Source organism: Ursus maritimus, unplaced genomic scaffold (genome assembly GCF_017311325.1).
Source record: "Ursus maritimus isolate PB19 unplaced genomic scaffold, ASM1731132v1 scaffold_3, whole genome shotgun sequence".
Lineage (NCBI taxonomy): Eukaryota > Metazoa > Chordata > Mammalia > Carnivora > Ursidae > Ursus > Ursus maritimus.
The window spans coordinates 96,098,990-96,120,920 of NW_024425563.1; the positions used below are offsets into that span (position 1 = coordinate 96,098,990).

Sequence of the window (21,931 nt, forward strand, 5' to 3'; positions counted from 1 at the left end):
TTACAGATGTAGCTGATGAGGAAAAGCTTTTTTTTTTTTTTTTCTCTGTTCTCTCTTTTTTGAAACAGAAAACTTCGGTGCATCCCCAGCAAACAAACGATTGCATTAAGAAATTCTGGGACAGGGCAATGGGACTATATTAGGTTAGGTTATATGAAGAGATCGTTGCTAATTGTTTTGACAACAGCGCTCTGTGTAGGTAAGAAACCGCCTGTAGTTTCTAGAGCTACACACTGGAGCACCTGCGGTTAAATGTGCTGCGGTCTGGAAAGGCCTGTAGAATGTTTTGGCAAAGAAAGGAACAGAGGAAACCAATACGGTGAAATTTTAGGGATCGCTCAACGTGGATGATGGTTCATCACACACTGATTTATATTTGAAATTTTCATAATAAGAACTTTAAAATGTAGTCCATAAGTACATAAAGGCATACTTGCCAACATTAATAAGCCAAAAGACAATGGTACAGGGGGCATGTTAGTGCCTACCAGTCACAACCCCACCCCTCCAGCCAGTCTGCCTCTCCCAGTCCCCTGTGCCCCTCAGCACAGCCCCTAGACCGTGCCCGCCCGGTCCACCACCGAGCCCGACAGGATTCCCCAGGAACAGGAGGGAGGGTGGGGGAGGGCTAAGGGTGGAGGGTCGAGGATGGAGGAAGGCTGAGGGATGAGGGTGGAGGATTGAGAAGGCCTGAGGGACAAGGGACGAGGGTGGAGGAGGGCTGAGTGATGAGGGTGGAGGAGGGTTGAAGGACGAGGGATGAAGATCCAGCCCCGCTGGCCGGCCTCCCACTTGGGGAAGACAGTGGGGCACAAAAGCTCCCCTGCAGGATGGTTTAATGAAAATCTCCCACAAAAATGGGAAAAGGGTAAACTTCTAGAAGGAGTTGGGAAATGGGATCTTAAGAACTACTGGTATACCTTTAAACTGGAAGTTGACCTTTGGCCTTCCTTAAGTGTGTCCAGTGACACAGTGGCATTCTCTTGCTGTATTTTAGATGATTCTCCCTTTTCCTTTATACTTTTAGAATATGCGTATGAGAAAAAAATTATAAAGAAAAAATGGACTCATCGGTGTTGTTTCCTTTGTTTCAAAAATGAAAAACCCTTGAGTCCTTCTTTTTAGAACAGCACCCCAGGTCACACAGCCAGTCATACTTTGGACCCCATGCCATGAGCGACTTCACTGGCTCATGCTTACTAACCAGGGACAAGTCCCGTCCGGTGCCTCGACCTAGGAGCAGAGTCGGGATTTAAACGCAGACCCCTCTCCCCTGGGTCTGGGCTGCTCCCAGTTTCCATGCTGGGGTCTCCCTTGACGTCCTGTCCATCTCCCCGACCCCGAGAGCCCACTGCCCGTGCAGACGCGTAGGTGCATGCTGGCCTAGCAGGCGCCTGGGTCTTGCCAGTAAGGGGCCATCATCGTCCTGCAGGAACCACGTGGCCAGGAACCACCCGGGTCTTGCGCTGGGGGCTCTTCCGTTTGCTGTCCCCCATCCCCGGATCCCCATGATCTCATCTGGGGCGGGAGGTGCCTGACCCGGGAACCTGGTCAGAGGCCCAGCAGAAAGACACAGGACACATTCTGGAAATGCAGCTGAGTCACAACTTTGGTTCCTATGTGTCACTGGACACTTCTGCCCTGAAAAGGGAAATCTGCTCTCACCCAGAGGCCTCAAAGGAACCTCCTTTTCCTAACCCACAGTAGGCGCTCAGGAAGGGACCGATCCTGTCTTTGGGTGTTGACATCACATGAATTCAAATACTCCTTTCTCCTGAAAGCGCCTGTAGTGCTTTGCACAAGGAATTTCTTTTTTTGTTTTAATTTGTTTATTTGAGAGAGAGAGGGAGAGAGAGCACGAGCAGGGTGAGGGGCAGAGAGAGAGGCAGAGGGAGAGGAAGAAGCAGACTCCCTGCTGAGCAGGGAGCCCGATGCGGGACTCCATCCCAGGACCCTGAGATCATGACCTGAGCCAAAGGCAGACGCTTCACCGACTGAGCCCCCAGGCCAGTCTCCACAAGCAACTGCTTTCTTCCTTTTTTAATTTTTTAAAAAGATTTTATATATTTATTTGAGAGACAGCATGAGAGAGCAGGAGTAGGGAGAGAGAGAAGCAGACTCCAGGCTGAGCAGAGAGCCCAACACGGGGCTCGATCCCAGGACCCTGATCATGACCCGAGCCGAGGGCAGACACTCAAGCGACTGAGCCACCCAGGCCAGCCTCCACAAGCAATATCTAAACAGCCCCTTAAAGCAGGCCGAAAAGAACACCAGAGTGACCGAGGTCAACTAGGCGCCTCGGGCCAGGATGAGGCCCTCCCTCCGCCTCAGCACCAGGGCCCTCAGAAGCTCCGAGAGGCACCCTTTGGTGTCCAGTGCAGCAGGACTCCGTTCCCCGAAGCCCCGCCGTTCCCAGTGCTGAGATGACCCCCAGGCCCGCCCTACCTGCACCTTTCCCAGCCCCATGTTCTTCACGGGGGGCGGCTGGCAGGGCTCACGCACGACGAACAGCTGCTTTCTCAGGGAGGCAGAGCTGACGTCGTTGAAGGCAAGGACCTGGACGGTGAACTGTCCTTCCCTGCAAGGCCACAGTGCGCAGGAATGAAGACACCCCGCCCGTCAGGCGTCTGCCTGTCCCTCCTCCTTCCTAACACCCTCCACCCACGTCATTATAGGATTCGAGGGCCAGACAGCCCATCAGTGAGAAGAGAGGACACGCGGGTCGTGGGGCAGGTGTCCACAGGGGCCATCTGCTTCCTGGTTAATATGTTGGCTGCCCGCCCATTGCAGGGTGAGCTGGATGCCCAGCTCCCAGACCAGTGTCACCTGCTGATAGAGAAACAATTATTCCCATGGGGACACCTCCTGGCAGCCACGGCCTGGCCCCTCTGTGTACCATGGGGTGATCCTCCCTGTGACAGGCCCCCCAAACCCTCAATGAGAAAGTCTGGGCATGACCTTCCCGCTTTACTCCATCAGCCGCGGGACCAGAGCGCCGCCTGCTATCATGGTGCACCCGTAAGGAAGGCAGGTCGGGCTGACCACAGCACAGGCTGGAGGTCCGCCTCAGGGCCCAGGTGGTTGGGGAGCCCTGGGACACTCCAGAGACGAGGTAGGGGCGCGGAGCCGTGCGTGTCCATCCCGGAGCCACAGAGCACATTCCCAGGTCCAGGGCCCCAGTGTCCACCTGCAGGAGCCTACCCGGGTGCCCTGGCCCAACTCCTTCCTGCTGTGAACACCCAGCCCCAATGCAGAGGGTACACCGGGAGAGCTAGTGACAGGCCGTTCGGGCATGTTCTCGCACATGGCGAGGCCACAGGGGCTCTCAGGGAAGTCCTGCGCCGAGGGAGGTCTGCCGTCTTTCCCTGATGCTGCCGGCCACACGGGCCTTGCTTCTGGGCCCTTCTGCACATATGACCATGTCATTACAACAGCACGAACGGTGCCACACCAGCTCCATCCAGAGGTCCGCACAACCTCGGCAACTAGGCGTCCAGTGCTAGGGTGTCCCCCCAGCCGGGGAGCAACGGCCAGGAGGCTCAGGCTCAGACCTGGCTGGCCTGCCCTTCGTCAGTCTCCTAACCTTAATGGTGGCGATCCTGCTGTCTGCCCTGGTGGCTTCCGGTGGGCACGCCCGCCTCCCCCAGGCAGGCCCAGCAGTGCTTGAGTCTCCATAATGCTTCATTCCAGGTAAACGGTGGGTGCTCAGTAAATGCCAGTTGAAAGGACACAGCCCAAGCTCTTCAGGGGGACAGTGAGCCCTTGGCAGTCCTTCCAAGCATCTTCTACCTCTGTCTGCCCCCCACCCTACGTCCCACGGCCCTGTCCACGCATCCTGGTGCTCAAAGTGTCCGCTTCCCACCCCGCTGTCTCCAGTCCCCAGACCGTGAGCTCCTGGAGAGCAGCGGGTTTATCTGTCTCTCTTCAGTATCTGCCAACTGCATGCACTGCTCGGTCAGCTGTGGAGAACCGGGGGCTCACACCTTGCAAAGGCTGTTCCAGCCGCCATGTGCAGAGCCGTGCCTGCGCCTGAGCCACTCACCTGCTGTAGGTGTGACTGGCAGAACTGTCCCCTGGGCCCACGGCGCCGTCCCCAAAGTCCCACAGGAAAGTGACGTCGGTGCCGAAGTTGAGTCTGCACTCAAAGGTCACGCTGGCGTTCAGCAGAGCCGAGGAGGGGGACGCGAGCCGGCTGGCGACGATCCTCCTCTGCGCCCTGATGCGGCGGGGCTCCGAGGCCACGCTGCCCAGCCTGCTGGTGGCCCGCACCGTCACGCTGTACCTGCGGTGGGACCGCCGAGAGGGCGGGCAGGGCAGGTGGGGGACAGATTGGGTCAGGGGCAGAGAGCAGCCCCAAGAAAGGCAGGGGCGAGGGAGGGGACATTTTCACCCGCAGGGACTCCCCAGCCCCCATGGTTCCCCGCTTACTGGGAAAGGTGGCGGGGATGCTAGGGCCGCCCCCTCTGTCATTATGTCAGTCACCTGCAGAGCAGCACCTTCAGCACTGTGACCCTTGCTTGGACGGGATCGACAGGTGGAGGAGGTGGGATGTGCACCCAGGACCGCCGGTTCCAAAGCCCCACGCCCACCCAGGTGAGAGGGACTTCCTTGTCCTTTAACCTTCCACGTGCCTCCCTCCCGTTCACAGAAGTGCTCCTGAAATCACTCTAGCGGCAGCGGGGGAGCCTGCCGACGAGCTAAGGCCAAGCTTCCAGCAGCCGCCCGTCATGACACCCATTTACTCACCACTGGGGGATGCTGAGTCTTTTCTTAATGCTCCTGGACGTTGTCCTCACAGGGGGACCATCTCCAAATGACCACACAAACTCCAGGGGGGTCGTCTCCTCAGTAACAGCCAGAAAAGTGATGTGGGCGTCAGTGGCAAACACGGTTCCATTTGTGTAGACAGAGACGGCTGTGAGAGTCGGGGAAAGACAGAAGCTTGGGTCCAGAGAACGGGGGCCATGTGGGGGCGCCAGCATCCTCACCTCCCACACCGTACGGCCGGGAGGGAGGGTCCCCAGCCCACATGTAGGGCTGCAGTGGGCAATTCTGTCCCCAGATCAAAGGCCACCAAAGTCATGGCTCATAGTGTCAGGGCCAATTCACGACCATCCCTGTGAGTTCTCCTTGAAAGAGCATGGGACGGAGCCGGGGGGCATGCAGAGGACACTGCACCATGACCCACCCCAGACCTTCAGGTCGAAGCCTTGCGTGTGGTTTCTAGAAACCACAAGAATGATCTGCAGGTGAACACAGAGCTGGTTCAAGGGCAGACGCAAATCTCAGCAGAGCTAACGACAGCATCTGGCGCTTTCCGGGGCCCCTGTGACCTGAACGGACCCGAACAAGCCTGAAATCAGAGTGAAGACGTACGCTGCATGTGATATCTGACCGTCACGCGGGGCCAAGCCTGGCCACCTCTTGCTCTGCTCTGAGAAGTGAAGGACACATCACGTGAGGGACCGGCTGGAAATCGATGTGAGACAATGGTGCCTGAACAGACGACAAAACAAAACAAAACACGTGTAAGGGCCTTAAAGTCCATTCCTTTGTCTCACGCGGTCGATGATCGGTATTTTTCATCTTCTACTTTCCCTCTCCGAATTCCAGTGAGTTTCAGGTTCTGACACGTGAGTTCTGAAGTCAGACAGGCCTGCGGACCATGAGCCTTGTCCGGAGCGTCTCTCAGTAGCATTTGAAGTGTTTTCTCACCCCCGAGACCGGCCCTGCACGAAGTGAGTGTGTTCATCCCTTGCTGGACAGCCTTATCTTGGAAGACCTCCCTGACGGGCACGCTAAGGACTGCTTCGCTGCACGAGGTTCTCAACAGGGCCCCGGGGCGAGCCTCGGGCTGGTAACCCCTGGGACACACAATGCAAAGTGCCGCATGTACAGGACACGTGCACACGCACGCACGTGTGCTTGTGTGCGTGCGTGTGTGCGCGCGTGCGTGTGTGTGCGCACCAGGAGGGCGGGTACCAAACGTCCTGCCGGGTCCCAGAGGAGGACTGGCATGTGCGGGAAGACTCAGAATAACCCGTGTGCCTGTATGAGGAAAGGAGGTGGGTCTTTTCTTGTAAGTACTGTTGTTCTGGGTAGTTCCTCCCTTCAGAGGGACAAAATGCTCATTTATAACAACGATAACACGGACTGGGTGTTTCGTTCATCCATGCTTTAGAATTTCTGAAAGATAACTACCCCGTGACTGAGAGTGACATCATCCCACGAACAGGACCCGAAGCTTCATTCTGGTGGGAGTGCGGCATCAGCCTGCGGGAGGGAGCGCACGTACGGATCTGCACGAGAACACCCCGTTACGCACGCATCCGTGCCAGACCTTCCGATTCTAACTCCCGACACAGAACGACGGGGGACAGGCTAGGGGCTCTCACGAGGCTAACCGCATGGCAGCCGTACGGCCAGGGTGGACAGCAAGTTACAAAGACCTCCAGGTGAGTGAGTGCATCAGGATACGAGTCCCACTGGCTTCCTGTTTTCCCCAGTTCTGGGAAATGTAACCCATCGCTCCACTGACTCAGGCCAAGTGCTCTGGGATTGTCTTTGATGGGTATCCACGCTTGCCCACGACTCTTCTTTCCATGTGTTGCTGACACTTGGCTGGGATTCCCCATTCCTACCCCGCCGACCCCCAAGCCGGGTGCCTCCTCTACAATGCCAAGCAGATGGGGAGCCCCTTGCCAGTAGCTGCGGGGACTGATGGGACCAAATCACGAGCAGAGCGCCTGTGCCCCCATGAGCGCTCTTCCATCCCCAGCGCCTGTCCGGCCAGATCTGCTGCTTGGACTTCCTGCCGGGCTGTCAGATGCTCTCCCCACACCTGCTGCCTCACGGCTGCCCCCCTACCCAAGGCCCATGATGGATCCAACCCCTATCCGAAAGCTTCCTTATTCTATGGTGACAGACCCACCCTCCCACCATCTCCCAGGCCCTGGCCACACCCTTCAAGAGGCAGCGCACGTCTGAGCTCCTGTGTTTCCGGCACAGACCTCAATGTCTGTACTAGACCGTAAAACCCGAGACCAGGACTTTGTAGGACTTTATCTTCACATGCCCCTCAGAGCACAGCGCTGGGCAATCAGTGTTTCCTGCATGAGGCGGGGTAAAGGATGACTGCACGCCTGAGCTGAGAATCGGTTCAACCTGGGTGGTACCGCGTGAGCAGAGGCGGGTCTGGGCGTTCAGACATCACAGGTGTCTCTTACCTTTCTGACCCATGCGGGAGTCTGCAAAGGCAAGAAGCTCATCCTTGTGGGTGCTGCTGGAATTCATGAACACGGACACGGTTGCAGGGCCGATCTCCACATAGTAAGGCCCAAGCTCCTTTTCGGTTCCATAAAACTCATTGTACATAAGCACCTTAAGCGCATAGACTCCTTCTGGAATGAGAAGAGGCCATGTGATGAGCTATGAAGAGCATGAACAATGCTGAACAGCTGTGCAAGGGCGACCATGAGTGACTACTCTGGGAACGGGCCCAGCACAGGTGGCCTCCTCTTGCAGGAGGGGCCGCCTCGTGGGCAGGGGACCCGTGCGGGGCACGTGACACGCAACAGGGCCCGGCGTGTGCTTTAATGCTCCACAGTCACGAAATTCTTAATAATTTGTGTTAACCAAGGGTGCTGCGTTCTCATATTGCCCCGGGCCCCGAGAATGACGCAGTAGAACAGATTCATGAGGATGCAAATAGACACTGGCCGCCCTGCCACGAGGCAAAAGATGCAGCGATTGTGACAATCACAAACACACACGCACGTGCACACGTGTGCACACTGCCCTTCTATGCAGTGAGGGGCGGGCCACGAGATGGCTGGCGGGACGGAAACAGAAGCCAGAGGGCACCACAGAAGGATCTGGGGGGAAAGCGAGCAGAAAGGCTTCGAGAAGCAAAGGGACCTAGCACATACATGGCCAGTTTTCCATCAGGACAGCTGAAATGCCAGCACAGAAATAGATTTACTTTTGTTAAAGATTTTATTTATTTAGAAAGAGAGAGAGAGAGAGAGAACGAGCAGGGGAGGGGAGGGGCAGAGGCAGAGGGAGGGGCAGAGGGAGAGGGAGAAGCAGACTCTGCACAGAGCAGGGAGCCCGATGCGGGACTCGATCCCGGGACCCTGGGATCACGATCTGAGCCGAAGGCAGATGCTTCACTGACTGAGCCACCCAGGTGCCCCTAGATTTAAAGACATAATTTAAGAAAAAAATCTTTCCTGAAATGAAGGAACATGAAGCATATGTACATATTGGAAAGGCACACCGCACACCAGAGAGACTTGACCCAGAACGGCCAGCGCTGAGACATGTTCCTGCAAAGCTAGGGAACCTCAAATATAAATAATGACTTTGAGCCAAAGACATCAAGTCATCTCTAAGGAGGAAAAAGGAAGCTGACCATAGAGCCCCCACAGCATGGGAAGTGTGGAGGGTCATGCAGACGACCCCCCAAGCACGGTGGACTAAGATCCAGCCCCTGCATTTCTGAGTCCTCTGTCTGTGGCGGAGAATCTGTACTTTATCCTGACATCGGATACGAATGACGTCGGTCCAAGAACCCCACTCGGGCCAGACTAGAGGAGAGAAACACCCCTGTTCCTCGAGAAAAGAATGTGTGACAACGGACGGAAGAGCCAGCAAGTTGTCATTCAAATATAACAACTTGACTATGTAAGAAGTGGGAATTTCATTGCATGAGTCTTCCTAGCACGGCTATTCCAAAACATGCATCTGATAAAGGCTGCTGTCCGAAACGTCCGAAGGACTCTCGACACTGAACAAACAAGCAAACAGACGGCCTGATTAGAAACTGCACAGAGGGGCTCTGGACAGAGACGTGTCACCCAAGGAGACAGTGAGACAGGGAGCAGCACATGACGAGATGCTCCGTGTCCCGCATCAAGGCCGTGCGCACAGGAACCACAGCCCTCGAGGACGGCCAGGATCAGCCCCGACGACACCCACTGCTGGCCAGTGTGTGGGGCCCCACGAGCTCTTGCTCACCGCTGGTGGGGATGCAGAATGGCCCAGCTGTAGGGCGCCCGGGGGCTCAGTCAGAGGAACGTGCAGCTCTGGATCTCGGGGTCATGAGTCAGAGCCCCATGTTGAGCATAGAGATGACTTAAATAAATAAATACATAAACTTAAAAAAAATGGTGCAACTGCTTTGCAGTTGGGTGGTTCCTTTAAATAAAACTAAATACACCCTTACTGTAGGATCCAGCAATCATGGGGGTTTGGGGCAGACAGGTGCTGGGCTATTTGCTGAGACAGGGTGCTGCCAAGGGGGAGGACACCCCAAATCCTGCCTCAGACCAGGCTCCCTTCCTCCTCCTCACACGTTCTCACACTCATATGTACACACTCTCACACATGCACACATGCACACGCCATGCATTCCTGGCAGGGGTGTGATCACGAGGACCGGACGGAGGGTGAGCGCAGGTGCTCAGGACAGGAAGGTGTCAGGAGCCAACACAGCCGCCCTGTTGAGGGACACGGGGCTGTGACGCCCCTACATCGTGCCAGCGATCACTGTTTCACTTCTTTTTTCTTTTCTTTTTTTTTTTTTTTAAGATTTTATTTATTTATTTGACAGAGAGAGAAGAGAGACAGCCAGCGAGAGAGGGAACACAGGCAGGGGGAGTGGGAGAGGAAGAAGCAGGCTCCCAGCGGAGGAGCCTGATGTGGGACTCGATCCCGGAACACCAGGATCACGCCCTGAGCCGAAGGCAGACGCCTAACGACTGTGTCATCCAGGCGCCCCCACCGTTTCACTTCTAACACCGACCACATTTTAAGACGCAGAGACAACCTCAGCATTTTTTTAAGCAAAATGGGAGAAAATATCTGCTCTTCATGATGGGCTAGAACTATGAATTAATAATGAAGCCAGAACACTTGAAAGGCCATATGACAGGTGGCAATTTCAAAACTGAAATAATAATACGGTAAGCATCCAACTCAAAATGGAAACCTAGAACAAAATCATTGTATAAAAGCAGGAAGAAGGCAGTAAAGATAAAAGCAGAAATTAATAAACTTAGGGGAGGAATGTAGTCAATGAAATTCAAAGACTGGTTCCTTTTTTTTTTTTTTTAAAGATTTACTTATTTATTTGAGAGAAAAAGAGAGAGCGAGCACGAGTGGGGAGGGAGAAGCAGATTCCCCGCTGAGCAGGGAGCCTGACGTGGGGCTCGATCCCAGGACCCCGGGATCATGACCTGAGCTGAAGGCAGATGCTTCACCGACTGAACCCCCCAGGTGCCCCAGAGCGTCCAACTCTTGATTTCAGCTCAGGTCGTAGTCTCGGGGCCCTGGGATCGAGCCCCACATTGGGCTCCACGCTCAGCACGGAGTCTGATTCAGAGTCTCCCTCTCCCTCTGCCTTCCCCCTGCTCATGTGCTCCCTCTCTCTCTGTGTGTCTAAAGTAAATAAATAAATAAAATCTTAGAAAAAGTTAAAAATTTAAAAATTTAAAAAATTAAGAAGTCCTTGATAGTAACCCTCTTACACTGTTGGTGGGAATGCAAGCTGGTGCAGCCACTCAGGAGAACAGTACGGAGGGTCCCACAAAAAGTTAAAAATAGAACTATCCTGTGACCCAGCAATTGCACTACTAGGTACTTATCCAAAGGATACAAAAATACTGATTCAAAGGGACACATGCACCCTGATTTTATAGTAGCATATCAACAATGGCCAAATTATGGAAAAAGACCAAATGTTCATCAACTGATGCATGGATAAAGATGTAGTATCTATATACAATGGAATACTACTCAGCCATCAAACAGAATGAAATCTTGCCATTTGCAATGATGTGGGTGGAGCTAGAAAGTATAATGTGGAGTAAAATAAGTCAGTCAGAGAAAGACAGACACCATATGATTTCACTCATATGTGGAATTTAAGAAACAAAACAAACAAGCAAAGGGGGGGAAAAAAGAGAGAGAGAGAAACCAAGAAACAGACTCTGAACTCCAGAGAACACACTGATGGTCACCAGAGGGCAAATGGGTGGGGGGATGGGGAAACAGGTGATGGGATGAAGGCGTGCACCTGTTGTGATGAGCACAGGGTGATGTGGGGAAGTGTTCGATCACCATATTGTACACCTGAAGTAATATCACACTGTATGCTAACTGAAACTTAAAATAAAAAAATAAATAAAAAAAGTCCTGATAAAAGAGGAAAGATGAGAAGCTCCTCAACATTTGAGAAGCTCTATCGGCCCCAAATCTGGTACCAAGTTTAACGGGCAACACTGAAAGCATCTCAAGACGAACATGCCACCATCATCTGTCCTCGGCCACCTTGTTCTGGAAGTAGCAGCCACGCTGAGTGAGTGAGACAAGGGTAGGACAGGTGTCAGCTTGGAGGTAGGGGGATGGCATGTCCCTATCTGTAAATAACGTTCCCGTAACCAACAAACACTAAGGAGTAAGCTTCATGGTAACTACACAATGTGAAATTCAGAGCAATAGAGGGGTACAAAATTAACAGTGAGTACCAGCAACCCTTCTACATCCCAATGACAACCCATCTGAAGAGAAAATGAAAAAAAAGATGCATATACCCCAGCACGAAAAAAAAAATCTCTTGCGAGAAACGTGCACTTTCCCTATGAAGACATTTTTAAATGCTTCTAGAGACACAAGGAAGACTTGGACAAAGAAAGGTATTTTCATGAGGGAGGAGACTCTTGACACTCTTGAGACTCTTGAATAGTCTGCGGAAATCAATTCATGAATTTCACATTATTCGAATAAAAACACCCATAAGATGTTTTTATGGGAGCCTGTGGGAGTCTAAAGTCCACATGGAAAAATGGACAAGTGAAAATAACCAGAATAATTTTAGAAAAGATGAGTAATGGGGCGCCTGGGTGGCTCAGTCGGCTGGGCGTCTGCCTTCGGCTCAGGTCATGATCTCAGGGTCCTGGGATCAAGTCCCACATGGGGCTCCCTGCTCAGCGGGGAGTCTGCTTCTCCCTCTGCCCCTCCTTCCCATGCTCTCACTCTCTCTCTCAAATAAATAAAATCTTAAAAAAAAAAAAAGGAAAAGAAAAGACAAATAACGAAAGGGAGCCCACCTGCATGGACGGTAGAACCCAACCCACAAGCAGGAGTGAGGAGGGTGGGCTGGGGGTGGCCGGCGGAGGCTGGCGCTCTCCAGATCCCTGGGGGCAGAGCCAGCAGTGCCCAGGGGTGGCCATTCAGAGAAAACTAAAATGCAATCTGCCCCTTCAGTGTTGTCGCCAGAAGGCACAGTCCAATGTACCAAATATTCAACTCTGCGGAACAGGATTATATAAACACTGCAAGATACCACGAGAGAATTGTTCTGCAAACTTGGAATAAGGAAGGGATTTCTCTCTATGACATAAAACCCAGAAACCATACAAGAAAAGAGAAAGTATACTTAATAAAAATTAAAATTGCTGCATGAAAGGAGAAAAAGCTATAAGCAAAGCCCAAACACAACTGACAAACCAAGAAAACCATGCATTGCAGCTTGTATCATACGAAAAGGACTAATTTTCAAAATTACTCTAAGTGCTCATACCAACACCATATCAGGTTGAACCACGAAAGTGCTCTTCGTGGTAAAATATGGCAAATGTTGGCACTTTCGCATGATTGAACCTAATAACAGGCAAACTAAAACCGCAGAAAGATACGTTTTGACCTTTCACACTGACATCTGCACTGCTCCGGGCACTATAAACCGGCCAACCCTTACTGGGAGCAATTTAGCAACACTGAGCAAATTACAACTGCACCTAGCATCGAGGAGGTAATTCCTCTTTTCTACAAAATGGTACATACGTGCGATTAGTCGCCGCAACGTTGTGTGCAATAGTGAAAGATTAGGAAAAAATCTCAAGGTCTACCCGTAAAAAGAATGGTGAGGTAGATTTGGGGCACTGCACTACTGGACCCTCTGCACCGGCAGGGCAGGGCAGCTCCCGCTGTGCAGGCGTGGGAGGCGCTCTGGATGCGGACGAGCGCGGGAGCGGCAGTGTTCCGCGTCGTGCACACGTCTGTGTTCAGAGGGAAAGATGGTATTGTATGCACACACACGAGACATCTGAGATAGACAGCAGTGCTGCCTGAGGGGAGGCACCCGTGACTACACGCCTCCCTATAAGGCCAGGGTTTGAACTTCGAGAATGTACCATAGTCAAAAAATAATTTTAAAAAATGAACAGCAAACAGTGACATGGGGCCAGTGAGCAGGACAAAGTTGGAACTCTCCACCCGCCCTCGCCCCCCAACAACAGCTCTGGGAACTTGGTCCTTCTCCACGCAGACTGGTTCCAGCGCCAAGATGCCTGGAGAAAGATGGTTTTTGTGACTTTGCCTAAACACGAAGTGTTTGACATTTTAGTGCAAAAGATTAAGCGTGCGATGTTGTGTGTCATGTGTGTACCTGAAGGACAGTGTCAGCAGTTCACACCACAGCTCAGAGCTCTCCCCGTAGAGGAGGTCACGTGGCTTACCAGGTGTGTGCCCTCAGGACAGATCCCTGCCCCTTCTGGCCTTCCCATGCTCCTCCAAATGGAGGACAGTAGCCACGCCCAGGGCCGATGACAGGATTGAATGAGGAAACGTGTATGGGAGCAGGCACAGTGGGGGCTCCTGAGCCTTCGTTATCAGAACATGGCAGGTACCGGGGCGGGGGGGGGAGGAGTGGGGTCTCTCTGTACCTGCACTCCCTGCCCGGGTTCAGATCCTGACACTGAGCACCCTACCTTTCCCGAACTGGTGGTAGGCGGTGACCGCCATTCCCCCGGACACATTGCGGATCGTCACTTGAACCCCAGAGCTGTCCCCGAAATCCATCGCCAGACACAGAGCTGCTTGGGAAGCCACCTGGACCCGGAACCCCAGACTCGGAGGCGCCTGAGCGTCGGTGCCTGGGAAGTCACAGATGGCGGGATCCACCGCGTCAGCAGGAACTTGCACGGAGACGGCTCCAGGGCGATACTGAGCAAGGGGACAGAGCTGCTTGGGACGAGACCAGGACGCTGAGCCACTGTGGCAGAGGGAGCTGTGGGGAGAGAGGAGGGACAGCTTTGGAGAACACAACAGTCCAACCAGGAGGGACAGAGACTGGAGGAGAGCAAGCTTTGTGGAACCTGATGGCAGGGCTTACTTTCCCTGGTTCCCTGCGTCACCAGGCACAGGTGAGAAATGCAAGGTACACGAAGTCAGAAGGCCGGGGTGGGCCCGCAAGTCCGCGGGGAATGCTGAGGGCAGCTATAGTCTGAGAGCCCCCGCTCTGGCTGCATTAATCCCAGCCGTGATGCAAATCGTCTCCCTCGTTGCTAGTAAGGGCCGTACAAGGTGTGCTTCCCGAAAGTCACTACCTCTGATGTTTCTGTGAAAACGCCCAACGTGGGATGGGCGCCAGCCTTTCTACCAGCAGCCCTTCGTGCTGTTGAGTGCCCTGCGTGTCCACCAGGAATACACAATCATTCACAGCTCCAGTCTGGATGGGCATGTGACCGATGGGAAATACAAAGTTCACCCAGTAACATGGACTCTCGTGGGGTAAAACAGTGGCCAGCTCCATGGTCCAGGGTGCTGGGGCTGAAAGCACTGGCCACAAATACAACCACCACTAGGTGAACAGGGAGACAGTGAAGTCGCCAGCTCACGGGGCATGGCTCCAGAATCAAGCAAGGTCTAGGGCAGACACCGGCCTCCCCGCCACCTTCACGCTACCTTCTGGGTAAGGTGGGAGAAGGTGCAGCTGGAGTGCGGGTCTGAGCGGATGCAGCCACCTTGATGGGGGCCCCCATTGTGACAGTGGCCGACGTGACCTCAGTCCCTGGAAGCCACTCGGGGGCCATGTCCTCTGCAGAGCGCTGCCATCCCGAGGGGCAGGAGGGCATCTGTGCGTTCACGATGCAGGAGCCCACTGCGGGACAGGTGCACTGGAATTTAAGAGGTGAATGAACAAGGGGTCATGACAGGGCCTAGGCTGGCGTCAGCGCTGGGCTCTGCACCGTCAGGAAGCTGGAGAATAAAGGGTCCCCATGAGGCTGCGGGGCCCCTCCTCCAGTGGGTGTGCAGGGTGGCCCCGTGCATTGCAGATGGGATGCAGGAGGCGGTTCACAACTGCCAGCGCAGCGGCCAAGAGCGCGCCAGCGGCCACCATTGGGAAGCTGGGGAGCCATTGTTATCCCAAGTTCGGGCTACTCCCACCTAAGTGACCATGAATGAGCTCCTTTATGGGGTCAGCTACAGTCAAAGTGCACGGCAGAGTGGTGATTCTCTTGCAGACATCAAAATGCAGTACACATTTTCCTTTAGTGAGGATCAGGTTATGCTTTCACCTGAGTGATTCAGGTTATGCTTTCAAACCGGCCGAACAGCGTCCAAAGGACTAGCAGCAGGAAATACGGCTCGTCCCCAAGCCCCAGGGCCGCCTGGCCCACCAGCAGCTTTCCGGAGATGTTCTGCAGCATCGGGCAGGCACACCCACCTGGAGAAGACCACAGAAGTCACTGCTCGCTATCCTAGCTGCACACATCCGTGGGAGACAAGGGCCCAGGCCACTGCTGCCCCAGAAGCTCGCAATTATCACAGAAGGTCCCCAGGAATTTCTGGATATGAAAGAAAAAGGCAGAAACAGGAAGGCTGGCTGTGCTTTGCTCACTCATGTGGCCCCTGTGACCACGGGAGCCCTCTCTGTGACCCACACCTGCTCATCAGGGCTCTAGGTGACACCTGGGTGCCTGCGGGTAGAAGCTGAACCCCCAAAGTGTGCGGCAGCATTCTGGGGAGGGGGTGTCACTGAGGAGGAGCACATTTAAAGCCCTTTACTAACATCTGTCCCCAGCTGGGACCCTGCTTCAGATGGCTCACCCAAAGGGCGGGTCACGATCCGAATGTGCTCTGCTGTCTGGGCTTGGGTCACCAGGAGCTGTCCCCTGAGGCAGAGCCACACCTCCGCAGGATTCAACTGTGCCTCGGGGCTACTATCCATTGCCTGGTGGCTGCTCCTGTGCAGGCCGGCTGCTCACCAAGTCTGCTGCCCTCCAAGTTCCGGGAATGGGGCGAAGGGCATGACCACAGCCAGCAAGGGCGAGAACCTCTTAGAGGGTCCCCTTCATGTCCCATGTCACAGGGCCCCGTTTACCTTGACCCATGGGTCCCACAGGAGGGATGTGCCAAGGCTGGTCAGGCCCAGGTCACTCAGACATGGACGCTGTCCCCCTCCTCTGCTACAGGGCTGGGTCCTTGTCCTCGGGCCGGTGCAGCTGAGCATCTCTGGCCCAGGCTGTCCTAACACTGGGCAGGAAGTATCAGGGCTCTGGGCACCCGGCTTCCAGCCATGCTCATGGGGCTAGGGGTGCAGACTTCAGATCACAGCACAAATGCCACAGGTCCCGTGAGCCCCCTTGTGCCCTGCCGGCTGCTGGGGCCGCACCCTCCTGGGGTCTGCCCAATGCCCTCCCTGTCCACACAGGGTCACCCGTTCTCTCTATCCAGGAGCTCTCCAGCCGGTCAAGCCCACCGTCCTCCTGCGACACAGTTCCTAGTCCTCTTGTCTTGGCTGCTTGCTTCCTATCCATTCCCTTACAAATTCCTTTAGCTGTTACGAATACACTGATGTTCCTTAAAACCCCACAGGTCTTTGCTGAGCTCGCACAGCCTCCAGAGGACAGACAGGGAGCACCTCCCCAGACTGCTGCTCTGCTCAGACCAGTTTCCAGAGTTTTCCAGGGGGGAAAGGCCCCCTCCCCCCATGCACGCTGGCTGAGACTAGGCTGCCCAGCCACCTGCTTGGTGCAGCCAAGGACCAAGGATGCCCGCATCCTGTTGAGCAGTGTGGGCCGTGGGCAGACGAGTTCCAGTGCAGGGCACCACCTGCTCTTTGTTCCCTCTGCTTACTCACAGGCCCTCATCCCCTTCACGGGCTATGGCAGACGCAGTAATTAACTTTCCGTGTGATGCACGAGAGCACAAATCCCAACCGGGGTTTCTCTCCAGCAGAACACGCTCACTTACACACCGGCTAGGTTCCAAAATCGCTTTGCAACGATCAACCCCGAAGTTCCTCACTGGTTTCCCCTAGCTCTGGAGGTAGAGTGAGTTTTTGGCGGGGGTCCCAGAGGACGCATCAGTCCACCTGGCGACCTGAGCCAGCAAGGGGACAGCCAGCCAGACGGGCGGGAGCCACCACACCTGCAAGGCAGACACACGGATGGTCCCTCCCAGGGGAGGAAGGCTACGGTGGGCACAGAGGACTCCAGACACCACAGTCCTGGGCCATGTGCTCAGGGGCGTGGCTCACAGACCACCTGGCAGGTCCCACTCTCCCCGGGACTGCAGCCAGCAAAGATGAGGGGCTGGCGGAGCCGGGCCGTGGACAGGTGTGGGGAACGGGGGTCCTCTTTGGTTTTGTTTTTCTGGGTTTTCCCACAGTGGCTGACTTGCCATGTCCCCACAGTCACCAGTCAGACTGGGCCTGGGTCCCCTGCCGTGTGTGTGCTCTGCGAGGGTAGGCCTCCACCTGCACCCCAATCTGCTCTCTGCAGTGTTAGAGTAGCGGCCAGGGCTCGGCAGGACGATGCAGGGACACAGAAGGCCACGTGCATCCACTCTATGCATGACCAGTAAGAGTCAAACATAAACCTGACCTGTCACCTCCCTGCGGAAGCCTCCAGGCCCATAAGTGCAGAGAAGAAACGTCTTGCATGCCCACACCTCCTCCCCCGCCCACCCTCCCTGGCCTCCCCACTCTGGCAGGGGTGGGGCGGGGTACACTGCCTCGGGTCCCTGCCCTGCCGGGGGCTTTTATTTCTACCCCAGGGATGCCGGCCACTCCTGAGAGAGGCTTCAAGAGGCATCAGGGGGTGCTACTTGATCTGCATCTGGGGGTCTCCTTCAGCCGGATCCCAGAAAGAAGAGGCCATGGGTGTGGGGCCTTGCCTGGGCACAGAGGACACAGAAAGGAGCCTTTGTCTTCGGGGGTAAGCTCCTACCGGAATAGAGTGGTTCATCCCAGCAGTGCTGCCGGCAGGGGTGGCTAGTACCCGTCCCTATGATCAACCTGCTTTCTCCAAACGGGCCACGTTCCTTCCTGTGCCTGCCGTTCCCCTGTGTGCTGGGATGACTCCTTCCCTGGCTCCACCAAATGGACCTCCGGCTCATTCCCCGAGCCCAGTCCCCAGTCCCAGGCCTTCCCGACTCCGTCAACACAGCTGACAGCCCCCGTGCATCCCCTTAGTGGGGCCCACATTGCCCTATTTGCTGTTTGGATTATGCTTCCCTCCTGCACTGGATTTAGGGTCCCCCAGCAGAGGACGGGATCTTATTAGTCTCTGTAACCCAAATTCTGCCTTGTAGGGTGGGGGCTTCAACAATGGTGGAGTTTTGTGGGGAAGCGGAAGGAGGAATCATGCAAAGAAATGGACAGCAGGTGCACTGAGGTCCATGGGGAGAACTGAGGAACTGGCGGGTGGGCCACATGCGGTGGCTCGCATCAGTGAACAAGGTGGAAATGCACAAATCACCAGGAAGGACAAAGAAACGTCTGCATCCGGGCACCCTGTGTTTCCTTTAGGAAAGATCCCGTTTGTTTTCTGTATGCGTCAATGTTTAATTTTCATCAGGGTGAGTAAAACCACAGATTTCAGGACTAGCATGAGGTAGAAACCAACAACAGGCCACGTATTTTTAGAAGCATGCTTAACTTCCAATTTCTGATTGCCCAATGCTACTTTCTTATAGTGGCGAAAAGAAAAACAAAACCAAAAAAACATAAAATCAACCGTCCTTCTCATTTTAAAACGTACACTTCATCAGTGCTCGGTACCTCCATGTTGTTGTGAAACAGACCTCGAGGATTTTTCACCCTAAACATCCTGCGGACCCTAAACCCTGCACCCACTGAATACACTGGGTCCTCACTCCCCAACCCCCCCCCCAACCCAGCACCCACCACCCGTCCTCCGTTTCTAGGAACTCGGCTGCTCTAGGGACCTCATGCATGTGGAATCCTGCAACAGCCGTCCTTCTGTGACTGGCTCATTCCACTTAGCGTCCGGTGCTCAGGGTCCCTTTGATGCTGCTGTTTTTAAGTTTACTCGTGTCACACCCACAAGAAGACCAGTCACCTGTTCTTCCTTCCACCGCGATCGGTGTTCTATGCGCTCTGCAACCTCCTGCACCCTGGACAGCCCTCCCGAGCTCAGCCCGGCCCGGGCAGGTCCTTGCACGCCTGTGTGCGTGTGCAGAGGAGCAGGGCTCCGCTGGGGCTCGCGGACATACCTGTTTGCACCGTCACACCAATCCGAAGTGGTCTGTGTTCTCCCGCTGACAATATTTAACGCTGCTCTGCTGGTTGTTTTCAAAATGTTCTGGGAGGGAGACAAACAGTAATAATTTGAGGGCTACTTACAAAAACCCAGTGAATTTGGGAAAGTAACACTATTTCCCTCATAGGATAGCAGCTGGCCCCGTTGGACTGTAGAGAACAGGCAGAGAACAAAGCAGGCGAGCCCCCTGTCCTCCCGGAGCCCACGTTCTCGGGGTGTTGGGGGGCCAGCTGGAGAGCAGAAGGGCTGTGGATGCCAGGAGAGCAGGGGGTGATGGGGGAGGCAGGGAGGTCAGATGGCATCTTCCAACCTGGGACTTTGCATGTCCTTCTCAATGAGACAGACGTGTGGGCACCAGAGTGGCCTAATCTGACTCATGTTATGGAAACTTTGGCCTGGCTGCCATATTGAAGAAGCCTATGGGAGGCGAGAACCCCAAGGGAGATGTTCTGAACTGGCTCTCAATTCAAACATTACATAGGCCAGAGAGACATGAGTGGCTCTGTTTCCAGCGCTGATACGGGTAAGGCAGCACCGCCGGGTACCCCTGATGGAACCCTTACAAGAGGCAGGGCACCATAGGACATTTGTGTCAAACTAACCAATACAGACCTCCCTCAGTTTACAATGGGGCTGCGTCCAGATGAACTCGTCATAAGTTTAAAATACTGTTAAGTGGAAAATGCACTGAACACACCCAGCCTCCCGAATATCAGAGCTTAGCCTGGCCCGCCTTCGATGTGCTCAGAACACTTCGTGAGCCTACACTGGGCAAAGTCCTAGAACACAAGGCCTGTTTTATAAAAAAGTGCCGACTGTCTCCTGTGATTGGAGGCTGTACCGAAGGTGAGAAACGGAGCGGCTGTGGGAGCAGCAGGGTTGTCAGGGCATCAGTTGTGGACCCTTGGGACCGTGCACCTGCCCGGCACCTGCCACCCAGCATCCCGAGAGAGGAGGTACCGCATGTCGCCAGCCCGGGAAGAGATCTCCACTCAAAATTCCAAGTACGGTTCCTACTGAATGTGTATTGTTTTCATAACATCGTTAGGTCAAAAAATCCTAAGATGAGCCATCATTAAATCGGGGACCATCTATATAATGAGCGGCTGGCTGCTCTTAACTGCCCCGGACATAGGAAGGAAAGAAAGGATGAGCTCAGGGTTTCAAACTCCCGCCTTGAGCTGCGTATGGATCCGAATTGGCCCCAAAGAAATCCCTATCTCCCGTGGCCACGGGGCTCGGACTCCTGAAAATCAACCCAGAGCCTCATCCCTGGGATTCACCAGAGAGAATGCCAGGGGCTCTAGAAGTTGGAAAAGGCACAACCCTCCCCACCCAGCCTCCCTGGGGGCGTGGCCCTGCCAACACCCTGACTCCGGCCCAGAAAACTGATGAGACAGAACAAATTTCTGTTGTGTGAAGCCACCCAATTTGTGGTGATTTGTCGCGGTGGCGCTGGGAAGCCCGTGCAGGGGACTGGCTCCGATGGGGTGGCCCCACAGGTGGTCAAGGAGGCAGTGAGGAGGGCTTGGCCCGGGACACCTGTAGAAGCAGAAGCTAGGACTGGCGGGATGGGCTCCTGGGGCAGAAGTAGGATCAGGCAGGAGAAAGAACGAAAAGACAAGGCCAAGGGCTTGGCAAATTCAGGGCTTGGGTGGGCACAGGTGGGGCGCCTGGAGGGGACCAGGCCGTGATGCTGTCACTGGTCTCCCCTGTGCTCCGTAGAGCAGCTTCCCATGACAAAATCCACAACTTGGCAAGCCAAACAGCGGCAGAAGTCGGGGGGGGCGTTAGAACTTTTGGGGGCTTGCCACCTCATTGTTGCACACTCACAGAGCCCCCAGCCCCCCAGACAGTGCTCCACTACAGGCTTGTGCATAAAAGGCGGTCACAGTCCTCGGACCAAGGGCCCAAGCTTCAACTGGTGCCTGACATAATTTGTAGCACGAGTGGTTTCAGCCAAGTAATAACCAGGGACCCGTCCCCTCTGAGGGAGGCACCCACGGAACTGTCCCCACCCGCTCTCTACCTGCTCCGAGTGCGGGCCAGATGCTCTGCTCCCAGAGGAAATCGCCTCCAGGTGTTGAGAAGGCCAAGGAGCAGGCTGACAGACGCCCAGCGCCTGGCCCCTCTGCACTGCCACACCACCTGCCAGGCCCGGTGACCCCGGCAGGACCTGCCCTTTCTGGGGGATACGGAACCCCGGGCTAAGGCAGCCCCTTTCCTGAGCCCTGGAAGGTATCATGAGCTGTCATGAGGGAATGGGACAGGGGCAGGGAAGAAGCCCAGTGTCCTCTCCCCATGGACCCCCCCTGCGGCCACCAGCGACTAGGCCTCCCATTAGCACTCCTGTCTGCCGGTCCCGTAAATTCTACTCTTTGGCCGAAGATAGTCTGTAACAACACAAACTTGCAGGCAGGGTTTGTTTTCCAACTCTTGCCAGTTATACAAAATTTCCAGCATAAACAAGTCCACAGAGGCAGAAAGCAGATTAGTTGTTGTCCGGGTGGGGGCGGGGAGAGATGCCCTACTGGGCATGGCATTTCTTTTGGGGGATGATAAAAATGTCCCAGAACCAG

The 21,931-nt window shown here is 54.8% G+C and overlaps 1 protein-coding gene across 1 annotated transcript in view; it reads right to left on the minus strand.

The window, feature by feature from the left end:
* The window catches only part of PKD1L1 (polycystin 1 like 1, transient receptor potential channel interacting), a 106,031-nt gene extending 91,155 nt beyond the window's left edge, over positions 1–14,876 (minus strand). The window contains exons 1-7 of the mRNA XM_040644575.1: positions 14,749–14,876; positions 13,773–14,071; positions 7,227–7,400; positions 5,377–5,496; positions 4,747–4,915; positions 4,043–4,282; positions 2,446–2,578 (exon numbers count right to left, since the gene is read on the minus strand). Of these exons, the coding sequence (XP_040500509.1) occupies positions 2,446–2,578; positions 4,043–4,282; positions 4,747–4,915; positions 5,377–5,496; positions 7,227–7,400; positions 13,773–14,071; positions 14,749–14,876 (1,263 nt within the window). The remainder of the gene's footprint in view (positions 1–2,445; positions 2,579–4,042; positions 4,283–4,746; positions 4,916–5,376; positions 5,497–7,226; positions 7,401–13,772; positions 14,072–14,748) is intronic.
* Positions 14,877–21,931: the final 7,055 nt, after the last annotated feature.